The sequence below is a fragment of the Strix uralensis genome, chromosome 22 (assembly GCF_047716275.1).
Source record: "Strix uralensis isolate ZFMK-TIS-50842 chromosome 22, bStrUra1, whole genome shotgun sequence".
Classification (NCBI taxonomy): domain Eukaryota; kingdom Metazoa; phylum Chordata; class Aves; order Strigiformes; family Strigidae; genus Strix; species Strix uralensis.
In genome coordinates this window covers 10840189-10858261 of record NC_133993.1, presented here as the reverse complement: position 1 = coordinate 10858261, position 18073 = coordinate 10840189, and the positions used below count along the sequence as shown (strand labels likewise).

The window sequence follows — 18073 nt, the reverse complement described above, 5'->3', positions numbered from 1 at the left end:
GCACAAGCTCATCCTGTGCTGTCCTGCGATGAGAAATTTATTCCTCCTACAGAAGTTGCCATTGTTTGACACCAGACTCAACCGCTCAGCTCCCGTCTGAAGTTTGAAACAACTGGCACAAACCCAGTTATACTGTTTTATGATCACAAAACTTGATGCTCTAAGGCAAAAAAAAAAAAGACACTGCAGTTTAATAGCTGTTTTTGTTAACACGTGACATTCTGCAGGCAGCCTACTCCTCCTGTTCAAGGCTATTTTCTTCATGTGGGGCTCCCCGACACTGACTTCAATAGCTGCATGAATAATTGCTGCTAATCTAGACCTGGTTCAAGTGTGCATCCTGGTTTTAACTACATTTTCTCCCCTTACAGTACATATGTATCTTTTGCATTATTCACAAATTCCATCTCTTCAAATGTAATGAGCTTACTCTTTCGTTCATAAACTACTCGAACTTCCACTAGTGTCAGTGTGAACTCCACATCAGCACAGGAAAAAGAAGTATTCACAAGAATATCTCACCCTGATTTTAGGTCACTTTAAAGCTGAATTAAAAAACATAACACTGAAGTTTGATAATATGGCAAAGCATTCTTCACTTCTGTGCTACTAATTAAATTCAGATCAGCTGAGCTACTGCCATCTAATACCTGCAAACATCTGAGGTAAAAATGGGTTTCACTGTTGCAACCTACTTTCCAATGAATATACGTCCTCATTACAAACCTTAGGAAACTGTTGCTAATTAAAACAGTGCCACTGCGGGCAGATGAGGGCAGAGTTCTCATCTTTGTAAAAATGCGCTCGTTTAAGAACAAAAGCAAACTGGGCTAGACAAACTGTAGGCATCAAGAATAAATGGGTCTAACTTGCAGCAAGCTGGTATCATATTCAGTCAGTTTTTCTTCGTTTCCCCTTCTGCTGTCCTTTTGGGTTAGGTAGGTATCATCCATCCTTTTCTGTTCAAAAAATCAGGTATTTCCACCACCTTGTCATGAACATTCACTGTTTGGCTTTCCTTCAGCTGCCAGTCACCAGATCCACCAAAATCCTCCTTTATGGATGTCTAGAAATTTATCTTATGAGCCACATGACAGCATTTCGATGCCAAGCTTTACGTTTTCATTTTTAAATCAGTCACTTGAACAATTTTCACTGTATAAAGAACTATAGACTCCTACACTGAATGCTGAGGTCTGAATTCTTCATCTTCCTCACACACTCAGAGCCACAGAGTGTTTTACATTTGCAAGCTTTTTACCTCCGTGACACCTTCACAAATTTCTGCGAGAAATTGTTCTAGCCGATTCCACTGCTCCCAGTGTACTCTTTAATTTATAATTCTCTGTGGTGTTTGAGTTGGTCAGTCTGATTTAATTCAAAATTACCATCTACACAGATTTATAACCTCGGGTCTCCCCGGTAACCCGTCTGACCAGCCTTCCTTCCCCCCAGGGGCTGACCCACCTCTGATGGCGCCCGCTCCTCCTCACACCTTCCCGCCTTTCCTCAGCACGACCAGACCGAAGGCCGCATCCTGCTCCCGCTCAACCTCTTTTGGAGGCGTTGCCCTTCCCCAGCCGCCATTTCAGCACCGCCCTGCACACTCGACGCGAAGGGTTCCCCAGCCCTGCCAGGACTGTTCCCCTGACTCTACCGCCCGCCTTTACGGGACTTATTCGGGCGCGGACGCTCCACCGCAGCGTTTCCGCGGGAGCAAGGGCGGCGCCGCGCGCTCCCTCTGAGGGAAAAAGGCGCCAAACGGCGGCGGGCGCGAGGCGCCAGCGGCCTCCCCCCGCCTGCTTGTTCCCCGCCGCAGATTCGCCACCGGGAGACACCGCGGCCGCTCCCCCCGACCGGGCCGCGACGGGCAGGGGAACAACGACCAGGGCTGCCCGGCGGGGAGCCGGCTGGGCGGGAGGCGGGTTAGTCTCCCCGTGGAAAGTGCTGAGAGGGACGTGAAGGCGGGCGGTTTCCCGCCCGCATAATCCCCTCGCTGCCGCGGGGCGGAGGGGACGAGCCCGGTGCCGGAGACAGCGAGGCCGGGTGGAGGCAGCCGGGCCCGCACGATGCTTCGGGAACACCGGTAACACCCCCCGGCCGCGGGGGAGGCGGCGCCTCCTTCCCGGTAGCGGCGGGCCGCGCCCCGATAGCCTTTGCCCTCTGCGTCCCGCAGATTCGCCACAACCCCTCCCGGCCTCCACCGTCCCCGAGGGGTGTGGGAAAGGCCTCGGCCCGGCGGGGGCTCCGGGGAGAACCGGGGGGGCAAAGAGCCCCCCCCTTAGCAGCCCGGCCAGCCGCCGGCGGGAGGGCGGGGGCGGCGTGTCGAAAGTGCGGGGCAGAGCGCGCAGGCGCCGTTCTCGCCGCCGCCCCGGCCTGGTGGGAACAAAGGGAGCGCGGCCGGCGGAGGAGCGGGTGAGTGGGGGCGGCCCGGCTGGACCGAGCCTCCCTTGGCCTGGCCCGGCCCGGCCCGGCCCGGCCTGGCGGCTGCGGGGGTGGGGGCGGGCGCGGGGCCGCAGCCTGGCCGGAGTGGGAGGATGGGGCAGGCCCAGGCTCCGGCCTCCTTCCCGTTATCGGCCGCCGGGGTGGCGGGGGGCTGCGCCCCCCACAGCCGGTCACGGCGGAGCGGGGTGGGCTCGGGCCCGGCCGTGCAGCACGGGCAGGGGGCCCGGTGGGGCTGGGCCTCCCCCCGCAGCACGCAGCGTTTTCCTGGCGAAGGCCGCGAGGGGGGAGCGCGGTGCTGGAGGTGCCCTCGCTGCGGCCCCCCCGGCCCCGCTTCAGGAGCGATCCCCGGTCGGAGTTTGTGCGAGTCCCGAGCTGAGCACGTTATGAGCCGGGAATTTCGGTAGGAGTTTCGGCTTCTGGTGCGACTCCGGTGGAGTTGTGGGAAGAGAAAGGCCGAAAAACACAGTGCGCTGTTATGGCGCTTTTTCCACGCACACGGGTGGGCTCGTGGCGGAAGGGTTAAGTGCGCTCCCATCCTGCGGGCTGCTGCTGGCGATCGGTGATGACTTTTTTTGTACCGTGTAAAGGAGATACTATTTAGTTTGGTCCTTTTTCCATTAATACCCAGTTTTCTGAAACAGTGTAAAATAATTAGATATATTCTTTCTATTTCTTAAGGGGGAAAAAATATCTGTACTTAAAACCTTTTAATATGAAGCTGACGTAAACCTGAGTGTTGTTTCACAGCTATTTAAGGCCAGATTCCTTGGAAAGTACATTCATTTTTCAAAGAGGTAACAGCTTAGTTTTTAGAAACCCTTTTGTCTTTATTTCAAAATTGGCAAACTTTTTGCTAGTCGATGGTAACTATAATAATTGAAGTTTCAAAGATTTGGGGAAGCAAAGGCATAATACTTAATAGCATGATATTCTTTTGTCTTTCAGAAGTACAAATATAATGTCAGGTGGCTGAAAATTTGCTTATCAAAATGTCAAGTAAGTTTCCAGATTTTTCTTCCTTTAACTTGATGAATTAAAGATCTGGTTCAACAGAACCTGTTTGTGAGATAAACCTATTATTCCTTGCATTAAAAGGAACGATATGAAGTGTAGTCATTTCTGACCAAACTCTTGGCCTTAAATCTTGCTGTGGCTGATTTCTGGCGTATTGTTTTCATAGGAAATCCAGATATCAGAGCTCCTCCTAAATCTTGTTTCACAGCATTTTTGCTTACGCTCTTTTTAACTGATGTGCATATAAATGGATTTCATATTCTTCAGTCTTACACCTAAATAAAAGGCTAGCAATATAGCAGTGGTGTGATCTTAAATTTTTTCTTTCCCCTGTGTGCTTTATGCTCTTCACTGGCAAAATACAGAATCTTTGAGAGTACGATTTCTGTCTTGCTTTTGTAAATTGCTTTAAAATGTTTGTCGCAGCAGATGCCTTACAAAGAATTCATTCAAATTCTCAAGAAAAAACATTTGCTTACATTTATATCTTAACAGAAAGGCCATCTTATGCCCCACCTCCTACCCCAGCTCCTGCAACCGTAAGTATAGTGATTTTTCTCATTAACACAGAGCTGGTAATACAGCCTTTAATAACTTACCAGAGCAATAATTATGGAGTTGCATCACCTTTCTGTATTGGAAACACAGACTAGTTGTATTCCATTATTAATATGCTATGCATTGTTTAAATTAATCTCGCTTTTTTAAGCAGTTTGTGAAAGAGAAGCTGAATAAAATTGTTTCACTTTTAAGACTAGATTCTGCAGATACTTAATTTTATGTAAGCAGTCAGTTGGCCTAAAATTATTCACAGAGGTTGCAACAGTATACTGGAACATTTAAGAACAAACTGATCTATTTAATTCTAAAACTTCCCACTCAACTTGTGCCCAAATCACGGGCAAATAGTGCATTTCTTTCATGCTGTACCTAGACTGATTTTCAGTGGCATGCAGGATTGTGAAATTCTGTTATATTGGGTCAGAGTAATAAAACACCCGTGATGCCAGTCTTATTTGAATTTCCTGAAATCACTGATATTTTGGAGTCTATGGCATGAGAAATATTTTACTTTCTACTCAAATGGTGTGGAATGGCACTGAGGCAAACCTGAACAGTAGTTTTGAATTATGTCCAGTTGCATTCACGTATCTGTAAAGAGGCTCTGAAGCACCAGCACGCGGCGCTCAGGAAAGCGTTCGAAAGCAAATGCAGCTCTTCTGTAGTGTCCATGTTTCTAAACAGCTTGTGTTTTAGGAGTAACTTGCTCGCATGAGAAAGTAAAATCTCTTGCACAGAAGAATGAGTGAAGATGCTATAGTGAAATTTTTTTTTACCAAAGAAAATTTCTTGAAAACTGTTATCCAATAGAGCGTCCCTGATCTCTGCATCTGGGATGAAAACTGCAGGGTGGGACTTAGATGAAATGGGATCCTTCAAATTTATTGTGCTCTACCTTACATCTAAAGAAGCTTGAAAATTACATAATGCATAAATACAAGTTACGTTCTTATAAATTTACATAAATAAAACTTCACTTATGTAGTTGGTTCAGAGTTTTCGTTTGCACACAACTGGGCAGGTTTGTGCCAGTATCAGAAGGAACACGATGGCACCAGCTCTTACCGCTGGGCTCCTGCGTCGGGAGCTGTGCGTGTACACGCGTGGTTCCGCTGGGACCAGCCTGGGTACAGACGTTGTGAAACCCTGTACGCTGACGTGGTGCGTTCTTTAGTCAAGTTAGAAGTCTTCAGAAACAAACTGCAACTAGTGACATGCGTTACCTGTCTTACAAGCATCTTCTGTTATATATTTTAGACAGTCCTTGAGATGATAGTCTGTGTTCTGTTAATGAAAGTCATAAAAGTAGACAAATAACCTTGTTTATTCTTCCACAGCCAGTTCCAGTTACTACAGTCAACAAAATATCAGTAGTTCTCATAACTACAGTATTATAGCTGAAGTAAAAATTCTCCATGTAATGCGAGGTAGTTCCCTTGTAACGTTTAAATCCTGTCTTGCAGAAATAAAGAATTAAGCAGACGGAGATTACAATTGTCATCTGATTTTATTGAAGAGGTGTAGTTCAACATACTCAAAACCTGTTATTATGGTAATACAGAAAACTATAGTAAAATGGCGTCTTATAAATAGTGGATGTGTATGTCATGATCACAGGCATACAAATTGAGTAAAGGTCAACTGCTGTGACTGAGTTAAAGTTTGGCAATAAAGTATTTGAAGGCTGACTGTTAAAGGGTAATTTTACTCTGTACTTGTATGTTTAGAAATAAACTAATTACAGTGTGTCTACATATACTTGAAAACTTCTCAAGATAATGTAGTTTAGCTCATTACAGGTTGTTTTTGTTCAGTGTTTGTATTTGTCACACCTTGGTTCTTGGAGTCCTGAACCTATTTGTAGAATTTTTGTAACTGTAATCTAGAATGGGTCCAGTCAGCAAATCACTTTAAAAGACTGTTGGAATCTGTGTTTCTTATTAGGGCCCAAGTGCTACTGAAGAGTGGGACACTGTGGATGACATTTAATATCTAGAAACACTACAGGGCATTGAGAATCCTCATGGAGTGATAGGACCACCACAGTCAGGACCTGATCACAGTTACTGTTATAAATAGTTGATCTATTTTTTTCCAACAAAATTTGATTGGGAAGTGGGGGATAATGGAAAAAGTCAGCAGAGTGATTTTTGTGAAGAGGGGAATACAGTGAACCTTCTGCTACTTGATTGTATGTAAATGACAGGTAAGAAGGGGTTGTAAAGAAATTAGATTTTTCTCTGTGTTACTGAGGTGAGAACAAATTGATCCACTTCAAGAATGAATGAAGATGTATTGATTGACTTGGATTCAGTGATCTGTTAAGACTAGTTTGTATTTCTGACCTGTAGATCTCACTGCAGTGGTTCCTCAACTCTATCAGTCTGCAGCCTACTCATTACAGAAGGATATCTCTCTGAATTGTCTTCTCTCCCAGCTTTCTAATCCCAGTTCCCCAAAATACTTAAATTTTGCAAACCACCAGGAAAGTCTTCAGATACGGGTAGTGGTGCACAGATGGTGCTTTGAGAGATTTTTTTTTTTTTTTTACCCCTGTTTACTGACAGTATAATGTTTGTCAGAAAGGCAGAATAATGGGAAGAAAAGCAGGGATTTTCATTGGTGTAGTAAATGTTGATACTGGGGATTTCTGCCCGATGACTGTGCTGTGTTGCCTTGTAAGCTTGACCCTTTGGATATAAGAGTATTTCTGAATTACTTGGTGGCTTATGTTGAAAAATTTTATTAGGCATGAGCTGGATTTATAGAATACTTGTTTAAATGAGTTACACACTTAATAGAAATAAAATCACCAACTTCAGACAGAAGTTTGTAGTGACTCATTTGCTTTAAAATCCTGTTTCCTTAATAGGTTTATACTGGAGTAAGTTTTGTGTTGAGAAGATACCAACTGCTACACCTCATTTGCTTGTTTAAATCTGGTTGCTTTTGCATGCCATATTGCAGTTCACTTTCATTTCTGTGTTTTCCTCGTTTGAGCTCATTTCTCATTCGTGTTTTTGTCTCATTTGTTTCCATCAGCAAATGCCCAGCACACCAGGGTTTGTGGGATACAATCCATACAGCCATCTGGCCTACAACAACTACAGGCTGGGAGGGAACCCGGGCACCAACAGCCGGGTCACGGTAGGAGAATCAACTATTACATCATCCGGCAAACAACAGGAATTGACCAGAAATGGCTTTAGAGTTAGGTCCTTCTGAGTCTTGGCTGCTGCCACTTCTTTATAAAAACAAAAAATTACTTCTGATTCTTATTCCCCACCTCTACCCCCCCTTCCCTTTCACGCTGAAACCTTTTGCAGGAAAATGGACTTCTACTCAGCAGAGAAAAAAATGTGGTAATCGTGTATGATGCAGAACTCCAAAAAGACAGACTTTGTGGTCTTCACTGACCACTGGAGTGATCTGTAGTGTGGGTACAAATTGTTGGAGGGAGGGAACTGCTCATTTATTGAGGTTTATTGGCACAAAAATAAGAACAGTGTGCAAACTGGAGATCATTGATAGTAATTGCATCATACTGTTGAGCCATGCAAGAGATGCAAGCCTTTATTTTTCTTTCCAGTCTTAGTCTGGTGATAACTGCAGAGTCCCAAGTTTACAAATTATTTTTTCAACCAAAGTGTGATTATAATAAAATGGAATCAGATCTCATGTACTCTGTCAGTGTGTGGAAAATGGATGTTATGTTCATTTTCCATGGAGTAAAAGTGAGATGGAGTCAAGTGATGAGGGAGGTGACAGCTTCTTTCAAATACAGATAAAGTCCTGAGCATTGGATGCAGTTAGGAAACGAATAGACTGTGGAAGTGTAACATTTTCGTAACTAACACAACAGAAATAGAATAAATACCTGATTTTTTTTTGAAAAAGTTTCTGTAATTCTCATAACTTTAAGGTTTTTCATGTAAAACTTTCTACCCCAAAACATCTGATTAGTTTGGAACATGATATCACAGTTTCTCAAGGAACAAATATATGGTGCTTTTAATGAAGTGTACTCTTGTTATGCCTCTCCTATAAACCATCTTTCAGACTTCATATATGAAGTTCATCTGGTTTATTAAAACGTTTACAGAAAAGACCTTCCCCAAACAAGCTGGAACTTGACTGAGCGTACTGTCGGAACATGTACTTTTTCCTTATACAAGAATAAGTTAGGTTTTGTCTGAGAACTTCCATTGTTTCTGTATGTCATAAGCATATACAGCCTCCTCTGCCATGCATATACCAATATATGTATGGTGTCTTTAAATCCCTGTTAATTTAAAAGCATTAAACAAGTTCCGTTAATGTTTTTCAAATCCATCTGTATGTGTATATATGTATACATTTTGGTAATGCATATGCCTCATGTACATTATTTATACACGGTTCTGTATGCATTGTTTCATAGAGCTCCATAAATTCAGCAAAACAAAAAATACCAAGAGGAAAAATTTGAAGGCTGAATACTGAACATGAGCCTTCTTGGCCAAATACAAGTATTTGCTTATCTATAGCTGTAGTCCTGAAAAATCTTGGAACTGCTTTATATTTTTATGAAAATGCTCCAACTTAACAGAACTTGCATGTGTAAGTGCTTGAAGCGTGGAGGTTTTCAGAACCTGCAGTCGATGGGGACTGTAACGTTCCTGCACTACTTCAGGAGAAGGCCCTGTCAGGTGTTCTGTAGGTCGGGGGGACAGGAGGGGATGAGCAGCTTCTCAGCAGCAGCAGTCAGTGCTCAGTGTCCTTTTGTTCAGTGCGAGCAATGTGCCTGACAGCGTGCACACCTCGAGGAAGGTGAGAGCACAGGCTATTGCAGGCTGGTCTGGACAGTTAAGTACAGCTGGATACAGATAATGCACGTGTTGACAGCTCAGTTGCGTAGGGGTTTTTGTTTTTACATTGGGTAGTTGAACTGGCTCCAAATTACCACTGACAAATTTTGCAGACAAATATATTGCTAAAATGATTTGAAAAATAAAATACATCTCTAACTTCATGATCAGAAACTTTCTCCTTAGTTTTTTCACCTGTACAGTAGCCACATTAGATTTGTCAAAACAGGTAAAATAAATTGCTCATTAGAAGTGAGAAAAACAACCTGCTGGGATTGGTGTTTCCATGTACATTTCTAAGCTCTGTATTTCAGTTTTAAGAAGATGGAGCCCTTCTGAACATTTGTCTAGTTACTATGTAAAGTTACAGATAAAAGGGCAAACTTAAATGGGAAAACTCTTACTGTGAGGACCAGCTCTAGTTAGTACCTGTTCAGTTTGGGTCATTTTTTTGGTGCTGTTCCTTGCTTCTCTTGGTGGGGGGTGTGCGGTTTGTTTGTGTTAACTGCACAAGAACGGGTGTTTTCCAACAGTGGTGTGTATAGAAACTGTTCAGTGTTCACGTTAACGAATGGATTTGTTCGGTTCTTTTATAGGCTTCCTCTGGTATTACCATTCCAAAGCCCCCCAAACCCCCAGACAAGCCCCTGATGCCCTACATGAGGTACAGCCGGAAGGTGGGTATACAGTGTCAAACAAGTCATAATAAAAACTAGTGTTCATATGTGCTAACAATTAATTGCTATTATCTTAGTTTCAGCTTCTAAACTTTTACTTCTAACAGCCTGCACATTCTTTTAAGGGAATTGTAAAGTACAGATGCGTTGCCCTTCAGAATAAAGGCAGCAGTAGTCTGTTCAGACAGTTGCCAATTTCTGGGGGGAAAGGTTTTCTCTAAAATGCTAATTACTACCACTGTCTCTGCTGACAAGGATCCACCCTGCCACATTCAGAAGTTCCTGTGACTTACTGACAGAACTTTTTTATATAAAGGAAGTATTCCTTGCGGTATACTGGGCTTGGTACAGTGCTGTAGCTGGACTGAAGAGTAGCAATGAGTGGACTTTGCATGTTCTCCTTCACCAACCTAGCCTGTGGCAACGCTTACTTCGCTGTTCTATGAACTGTTTGAAAGTAGGAGAGAGACTCTTGTGGAGTCTGAAATCTGATGGGGCATGGGGAGGGCATGTCAGCCTGTCTGAAGCGGGTGAGCCAGAAGGAATTTCTTCCACTTCTGGTAAAGTATCTTTACCAGCATGTCTGTCTTAGGCAAAAAACCATCAACAAAAAATAAAAAAAGTCAAGTGGCGCAGCAAGAAATAACACTGGCAGCTCTCTCCTCTTTTTTTTTTTTTTTTTTCCCTATAAAGTTAGAAACTTTTTTGGTGGAGTCAGAACTTGTTGGAACTCAAATTGATCAGCAAGACTGAAAAATATTTTGAAATGTTACATTCTGATCTGAAAAGCTCAGTGCTCTTTATCATAATCTACTGCTGGATGTGTTTACTCAGTAGCATTTTTTTTTTCCCAGAGATGCAGCGATGTGCATTTAAGAAGAGAATTAAGAGGGTTAAAGGCAATATTCCCATGAAACCAAAGCCATTTCAGCAATTGCCTGTTTCAGTAGATGGCTTCCTACTGACTTCCTGCCCCAGAAAATAATCGAGATAGTTTAGCCAGACTCATTCCTAACTTAATCCTGTTTTTCATGGTGATTCCAGAAAGAACACTGAGATGACAATATAAAATGTTTAATTTGGAAGTATTTAGATATCATTAGTAAAGCTCCAGCTGTTTCTGTTAAGGTCTGGGACCAAGTGAAGGCGTCCAATCCTGATTTGAAGTTATGGGAAATTGGCAAGATTATTGGAGGAATGTGGCGAGATCTCACTGATGAAGAGAAGCAAGAGTATTTGAATGAATATGAAGCTGAAAAGGTAAATGGAAGAAATCTGGGATGTTTATTACAGCTGATTCTTCTAGGAACTGGTCTGAGAAGAAAAATTCATCTTACCCATGCAGTGGTGTATGAGGCGTTCACGAGACCCCTGTATGTAACTTAAATGGAAGTATGTCCTGACACGTCTTTTAGATTTTTTTTAAATAACTGTACATCAACTGTGACTGGTCAGTTTTTAGACCTAATTCAAAATGAAGTATTTATAATTGAGTGTCGATTTTAACTGTTTAATGAATGGATTTGATTGTACAACATCAGTATTGAAAAGATTGTCTCAACACCAAAATCCTCTTTCAAAACTGGTGCTCTGCAACTACTGCTATTGCCATGAACGTGTTCGTAAAAGACTTCCAGTCACGTAGGGCTTGGTTTTCATGGTGTAATCTGGTGTAACTCCATGCTGTGTAGTGGTGTGTTTCTTAATAGACCAATGCTACCACTTTTAGGATTTTCTTGTGGTTTTGTTTTGGTTTTATTGATCTTAATGACAAAAGATGCCAGCTACCTCGTGTCTAGGTTGGTAAGTGTTGAGGACCTTTACAAGACTGTTACTGTGCTCCTAAGGTACAAAGGGAAACTTGTCCAGCTGCTGTGTTGTACTTAAATCTGGTAGGCATCTGAGGCTGTGTGTAACCTGGTCAAATCTAAGCTGGTTTTATTCCAGGTCAGTAGAGAAGTCCTTCAAAGCTGGATGCTTCTAGTTTTTTAAAAAAAAAAAAAAAAAAAAGGAATTCTATTTTTTAACTTCATAATGATGTTTAGATTGTAAGCTCCTTGGGGCAGGGGCCAACTTGTTTATATTTTTACAGTGCCTAGGTAGAAGGATTTCAGTCCTGATCATAAAAAACCCAAGATGTTTAGGTACTTTTAACAGTATTGTAGATTATATCTCATTTTTCATTGGAAATATCTCAAATCACTGTATGAAATCTAGACTTGGCAAATTTTAAAAGTCAAAGCAATTCAAAGGGAAAAATACTTCAAAGAAGGTGAAAATAGTGATGCAGTCCTGCTACCAGGAGGAGGCAGTAGTCTGGCTGCAGCATTCTGTATCATCCCAGTGCAGGGATGGATCAAAGAACGGGAAAATCATCAGTTACTTTGAAAACTGGTTCATGACATACTGGAATAAGGAAAGAGAAGAAATCAGAATCAAAGATCTAGTTAGAACGTCAGAGAATTATTGAGACTATCTTAAGTTAACTCATTTTTTAAATCTTACCAGTGTGTGTCTGATGGTAAATGCCTTGTTCTGAGGCATTTGATTTTTAAATCTCAAAAACCAAAGCTATTGTGAGACTTCTCAGGTAATAAAACTGAAATGTACCTAAAAGCCCAGCTAGTGTTTTTAAAACATGAATGACTGTGGAAGAAGTTCTAATTTGTCAGAAGACTGAGAGAATATGGTCATTTGTGTATCAGCCAGATGATTCAGAATAGCTTTGTGTGTGTAACTACAGTTTGAGTTACAGACTACAGTTATGTCAAGTCTGAAATCGTCCGCTGGTGCAATCAAACACTATTGGTCACGTTTCAGATAGAGTACAATGAGTCCATGAAGGCCTACCATAACTCCCCTGCGTACCTCGCCTACATCAACGCAAAGAGTCGTGCTGAGGCTGCGCTGGAAGAAGAGAGCCGGCAGAGGCAGTCACGCATGGAGAAGGGTGAACCCTACATGAGCATTCAGCCAGCAGAAGACCCCGATGGTAAGCAGAAAGGGTTTGTGTGCCCGTCCAGGGAGACGGTCTCGTTGCAGACCGACAGTGTAGAGAAGTAGATGCCGATACAGAAAACTCCCGTGTACAACTTTCACTTCCTTTCTGTTTTGGTACCTTCAGTACTGATTTTCATTATCACGTTTTATTTCATACAGCGAACAGCTGACTTTGTCTTGTTTCCAAAAACTAAGGTGGCAAGCCAGTGGCGAAAGTTATTCCAACCCTTAATTACGTGTGAAGTATTGCTTACAGTTCCAATCAAATAAGTCTGCCTAGAGCTCTGTAATGGCTTTAACACATGCGTTATAAAAGGCTTAGATGCCTGATTTAATCCAGCTTGAGTAGAATTTTGTGCTTTATTACCAGAAGCAAATAATTCTGACAGGCAGAGTTCTGGTCTGATTAAGAGCACCTAAACTTTGACTGTGTTCAACAACTGTCATTTGAGATTGTTTAGCAAATAAGTTACCCTTGCTGTTGACAAGTTGGTGAGAAGATTCTGAAAGTTTATTTGACTGCAAGGAAATGCACCCCACCCAGTGGGAAAACTCTCTCATACACCTCTACTTTTCATGACCAAATACTTGTTGAAACCTGAGGGTGAAAAATGTACTCAGTCAGTTACACCCTTTTTTTTTTTTTTTTGCCATTCCCCCTTGTAAAAGCACACCCTTGAGATAAAGCTCATGGCAAACAGCACCTTCCCCAGTGTGAGGTAACTGCAAAACGTATGTAAATAGATTTAGTACTCCTGTAGTTGGCATTTGGGGACTTCAGTTCTGCTCTGTGCTATTGGGGCCAAGTGAACTCGACCAGAACCAGCTGCACGAGGCCCCGAGTTCCATCTGTTTACATCTGGGACAGAGCAGCAAGTTATTTTCTGTGACAGAAGTGTTACTTCTGTCCCATCCTGCGTGTCACTAGGGTCAAGAACTTTTAGCATAAAAGGAATCTTATTAAGAGGACAAAGGCACAACTTCAAGGAGACCAATTTGCTTAATACTTATTTGTCTCTTGCAAATCTGTTGTCTTCCCACTATTTTTCTTTTTGCTTCATTTAATCAGATACCTCAATCAGAAATTGAACATAACACTTTGAAATAAAGGAGATGGAAACGTTCGTTAAACTAGTTATCTTTGGTAATACTTGCTGGTATGGTATGTTAGGATTCTCAAGATCGATGTGAATAGTTGGAGAGTAATCTCCATAAGGAAAACTTGATGTAAAATAAACTCAACTTCGGGACTTTCCTACATGACATTATTCTGGAAGATAATTCATACTTGTTGCTTCACTGATTTTAATAGCCGAATATGAATTATACTCAGAAGTTTCTTCTAAGTTTACTTCCTCGCCAATACTTAATGCTATTTAATTACTGTGCTTTAATTTCTAATTAGTTTGACTTGAATTTTTTTGTCTGTTCTGTAGGTAGGTTCTTGATACCAAAACTGCAGATTGCGTTTTGATTTTTGTTGTGTTGAGAGGCTTTGTCTGCTTTCCCTGAAGAAATATAGAAAAAATAGGAAGAATTCTGTGGGCTGGAAGCTTTTGAGTGCTGCTAGATACAGGAAAACACATGGATTCGTTCTGCTTTGTAGCATCAAACTGAATTTTACTTTTAAGATGAGTGCCTAGTACAAACCACAATTCTGTAGTTCATGTTAAATTCTGTGACTAGATCGTAAGTGTCAAAGTTCAGTATCTTGCCATAAATTGGAAGCTCTTTTAATTTGATTAGAGAGAAAAAAAGACCCTTGACCTGAAATATTGTTAGATCTTTGTAGTTAATCCTCTAGATGCGTGTCAGACAAGACAGTTTAGTTCCTGTTGGGCTTCCTTTAATTTTTCTCTGCAAGAAGCTTATAAGGAAGCCAGCACTTGACCTGTGTGCTTCGGTACTCTTTCTCCTGAAGTGTGTTTTTTTCGGTAACTGTTCTTTAGAGAACTGCATTTACTAAAATAAATAATTGAATACTCTTAATACAGCACTAAGAGTTTTCACTGATGAGTAAACATGTAGCACTGCTTCATTATTTCATTCCTCAGTGTTTCAAAAGAATAAGTCTTTTCAATCTGTGCTGCAAAGGTTATTTATAGAGGAGTCACTCTCCTGCTGGTATTTTGCACTGGGTGTTGTTCTGGTAACTTGATTAATCAGGAATGGGGTTTTTTTATTTGGTGTATTAATAGTCCCTCTTACTCTGGAAACATGGAAAGCAACACAGTAAATAACTGAGTCAATACAAATTTCAGACATGTGGGAAATGTGTGGAGACTCATTGCTGTTAGAGCTGTGCCAGGGTAGAATTGTGTCCTCATACTGTCTTTTTTCTGATTACCTGGTGTTCTATATTTGTTAGTATGAACTTTGACATGACAGCAGCCAGCGTTTGGGGTTTTTTTGGTTTTGTGATAATGTGGGTACAGTGTCATTAGATTGGTACTCATTTTGTGGAATTAAAGCAGTTACACCGAAAACTCTTGTTTCAGATTACGACGATGGATTTTCTATGAAGCACACAGCCACAGCTCGTTTCCAGAGAAACCATCGTCTCATCAGTGAGATTCTGAGTGAAAGTGTGGTGCCTGATGTCCGCTCTGTTGTCACTACAGCTAGAATGCAAGTTCTTAAACGCCAGGTTCAGTCTTTGATGGTTCATCAGGTAAAGAAAAATGATGTGAAGGCAGCTAAAACATAATGGTGTTGGGCTGCACTCCAGGTCTCGGATCATTTGATCGTCTGCATGACAATTCTTGCTGGGTGTCGGGGTGCTCGAACAGCTGATCTCCGGCTTGGGAGCTGCAGGATGGGAGGCTTCACCTTCTGTGCTGTCTTGTGTGGAGAATCGCGCTGAGCACTGTGTGTTCTTTAGGATAACTTAAGTATTAATTCCATCGCTCTTCATCTTTATACATAACCCTTCTGCATGTAGTGTAAGTCTTCTGTTTAATAGGTACTGGTAGAATTGTGACTTCTGGGTAGCTTATGACTCATAATCTTGTTTGTAACGATATTTTATTACAGTAAATCCTCCCTATTGTACCATTTTTTGTTGGAAGTTCAATGCACACAAGGCAATCTAGTGAGGTCACACTTGCCCGTGTCACCTGGCTCTGACTGGACGCACGCCTGTATTTTTCAAATGTGTGTTAACAAAAGAACCCTGTCAGTATAGTCAGTGTCGGTGAAGAAAACAGAGAGACCAGAATTAGATAGGGATTTGTTGCCTTTTTTTAATGAACAAAAGAGGATTTGGAGGGGGGAGGAGGGTGGTACCCTGCTTTCCTTGGAACTGTGGTCTTTCTGCATTAGCAGATGTAACTGGGGGGGGGTGTATACACCTGTGGGGTGCATAATATGAAAGAAAACACGTACATTTTATGCTGGAAGTCACCTCAAGTACATGCTGTTTTTCATTTATAATATGCCTGGCCAACCCTGAATTACTGCAGAGACCCAGTTACTGTTCATACTTTTCCATATGAACTTCTTAGCTATTGGGTATTAGATCAAGGAAGGCATAAGGGTGTTATATGGGTATATTCTAAAATACTAGTCTAAATATTTCTGTACGTAGCTGTAAACTTTGCCCAGTTCTTCAGGTGACTACACAGTAAGGTTCTTCCCATCCGTTTCATTTCCAGCGTAAACTGGAAGCTGAGCTTCTGCAGATTGAAGAGCGTCACCAGGAAAAGAAGAGGAAGTTTTTGGAAAGCACAGAATCCTTTAACAACGAACTTAAAAGGGTACAGCTCTCCCTTTTCTCCTCTGACTGTGAGGAATCTGCTAGTTACCCACTTGTGCGAGTGCTCTGCCCACTCAGTTCTGTGTTGGATCCCGCAGACACACGGCGGGGTCCTGGGGGGGAGCGAGCGCCGTGTTTGGGGCGTTTCATGCTCCGTCAGTGACCTTCAGTGGTGCCGTTCAGCCAGTGCAGGTTGGACGCGCCCGCAGGCTGGGCTGGCTGGGGAGCAGCTCGCAGGCGGCCTAAAGCCACTCGAGAACATCCTGCTCTGTCCTTGGCTGCGTTCTAATGAGGTTTAGGTTGTTTGTTTATCCCCGTTTTGTGTGTGTGTAATATGCCTCTATCTCCCTCCCTAGTTCCTGAAGCTTTTAATCTAAGCTTTGTCAAATCAGAAGAATTATGCAGCATGTAGAAATACTGAACTCATAATTGGGTTTTACTGTTTTGGTTTTCAATGTAACTGAGGTAGTAAAAGAGCTTTCCTTTTTTTCTTTTTTTTTTAAATGCTAGTTATGCAGTTTGAAGGTGGAAGTGGATATGGAAAAAATTGCAGCTGAAATTGCTCAAGCTGAGGAACAGGCTCGCAAGAGGCAGGAGGAGAGGGAAAAAGAAGCAGCTGAGCAAGCCGAGCGCAGTCAGAATAACATGGCAGCTGAGGAGGAACAGGCAGCCAACAAGATAGAGGAGAAGAAAGAAGAGGAGAGTGCTCCAATGGAGACAGGTAACTGCGTTTGACGACCAGCTGCAGAATCCTCAAAGGATCAGCACTGAAGGGTCTCTGAGGGTCCGAAGTGTCTCCATAGGGCTCGGCTGAGCCAGCGGTGCCCTGTAGTTGTGCTGTTAGTTGGCACAAAGGCTTCAGAAGAAAAACACTCAGAATAGTTAACTTCATCCTGAATGCAGGTGTTTGCTTTCTTCTCCTTAAATTACTCCTTTTTAAAAGGGGAGAAGGGTGAGATACCACAAAGCCCCATGTAATGCTTTGTCTGAAATGTACCCAAGGGAAAAAAATGCCTTCTAAAGCGAACTCCCCTTTAGGCATCGGTCAGAGGGGAGCAGCTGAGAGCGTCCCCTTGGGCTGGTGTCAGCGTCGAGCAAGGACGAGAGAGCAGCACTTCTCGGTGCTGCTCTTAGGAGCTGATGTGCAGGTGTTTCTGCCTTAGTGTTAGAAAATACTGTTGTATCTCAGAGTATCGGGGGCTAATACCTCCGGGAGGCATTACCGTGACAGCCCGAGTGTAAGGGAAAGGGGACCGAGGTGTTAGAATTGGAGTGAATTTGGGTTTGAGAAGGCACATTGATTTCTTGTGGCTGGACTGCAGAGGGCAGGCAGCGCCCGGGGACTCGGGTCCCTGCGCAGCAGGACCAGGCACATCCAGAGCACCCAGAGGCCTGTCAGAGCCTCTTGCTGCACGTTCGGAGTGACAGAAATAACTGCTCTGGAGTACTCGGATCTTATACAGATTCTGTTTCTTCCTAAATTGTAATTGTACAACCCAAGTAAATGTATTGGCATGTAAATGACACTGGGAAATATCTCCTTACAGAAGAGCCTCACCCAGAGGAGAGCACAGAAAACCAGCAGAATGGTGAAGAAGGAACGTCCACCCCGGATGATAAGGAGAGCGGCCAAGAAGGGGTCGACAGCACTGCCGAGGAGGGAACCAGCGACAGCAACACGGGGTCAGAGAGCAACAGCGCGACGGTCGAGGAGCCTCCCGCAGACCCCATCGCTGAAGATAGTGAGAAGAAAGAATAAATATTGACTCGTTTCA

General features: G+C 42.8%; 1 protein-coding gene across 6 annotated transcripts; it reads left to right on the top strand.

Annotated features, from left to right (window-relative positions):
• The first annotated feature begins 2212 nt into the window (after window positions 1-2212).
• Window positions 2213-18073, top strand: SMARCE1 (SWI/SNF related BAF chromatin remodeling complex subunit E1). 6 transcript variants are annotated; one of them, XM_074892109.1, is made up of 12 exons: window positions 2217-2415; window positions 3391-3441; window positions 3955-3998; window positions 5484-5572; window positions 7063-7230; window positions 9464-9544; window positions 10673-10804; window positions 12365-12536; window positions 15043-15215; window positions 16198-16299; window positions 16809-17019; window positions 17846-18073. In XM_074892109.1, exons 4-12 carry the CDS (start codon window positions 5570-5572, stop codon window positions 18055-18057), a joined length of 1254 nt encoding a protein of 417 aa, XP_074748210.1. In that variant the 5' UTR covers window positions 2217-2415; window positions 3391-3441; window positions 3955-3998; window positions 5484-5569; the 3' UTR covers window positions 18058-18073. The 6 variants fall into 6 exon arrangements, with proteins under 6 accessions (XP_074748208.1, XP_074748210.1, XP_074748212.1 ...); XM_074892111.1 differs by having other exon boundaries at window positions 2256-2415; window positions 7063-7167; XM_074892107.1 differs by lacking the exon at window positions 5484-5572 and having other exon boundaries at window positions 2213-2415.

What these genes read in the sequence shown, in the direction of transcription:
- SMARCE1 (XM_074892107.1), top strand. An exon ending in AGTCTTTGATGGTTCATCAG is followed by an intron (nt 15,216 to 16,197) that starts GTAAAGAAAAAT and finishes TTTCATTTCCAG; the next exon opens with CGTAAACTGGAAGCTGAGCT. An exon ending in TTAACAACGAACTTAAAAGG is followed by an intron (nt 16,300 to 16,808) that starts GTACAGCTCTCC and finishes TTTAAATGCTAG; the next exon opens with TTATGCAGTTTGAAGGTGGA.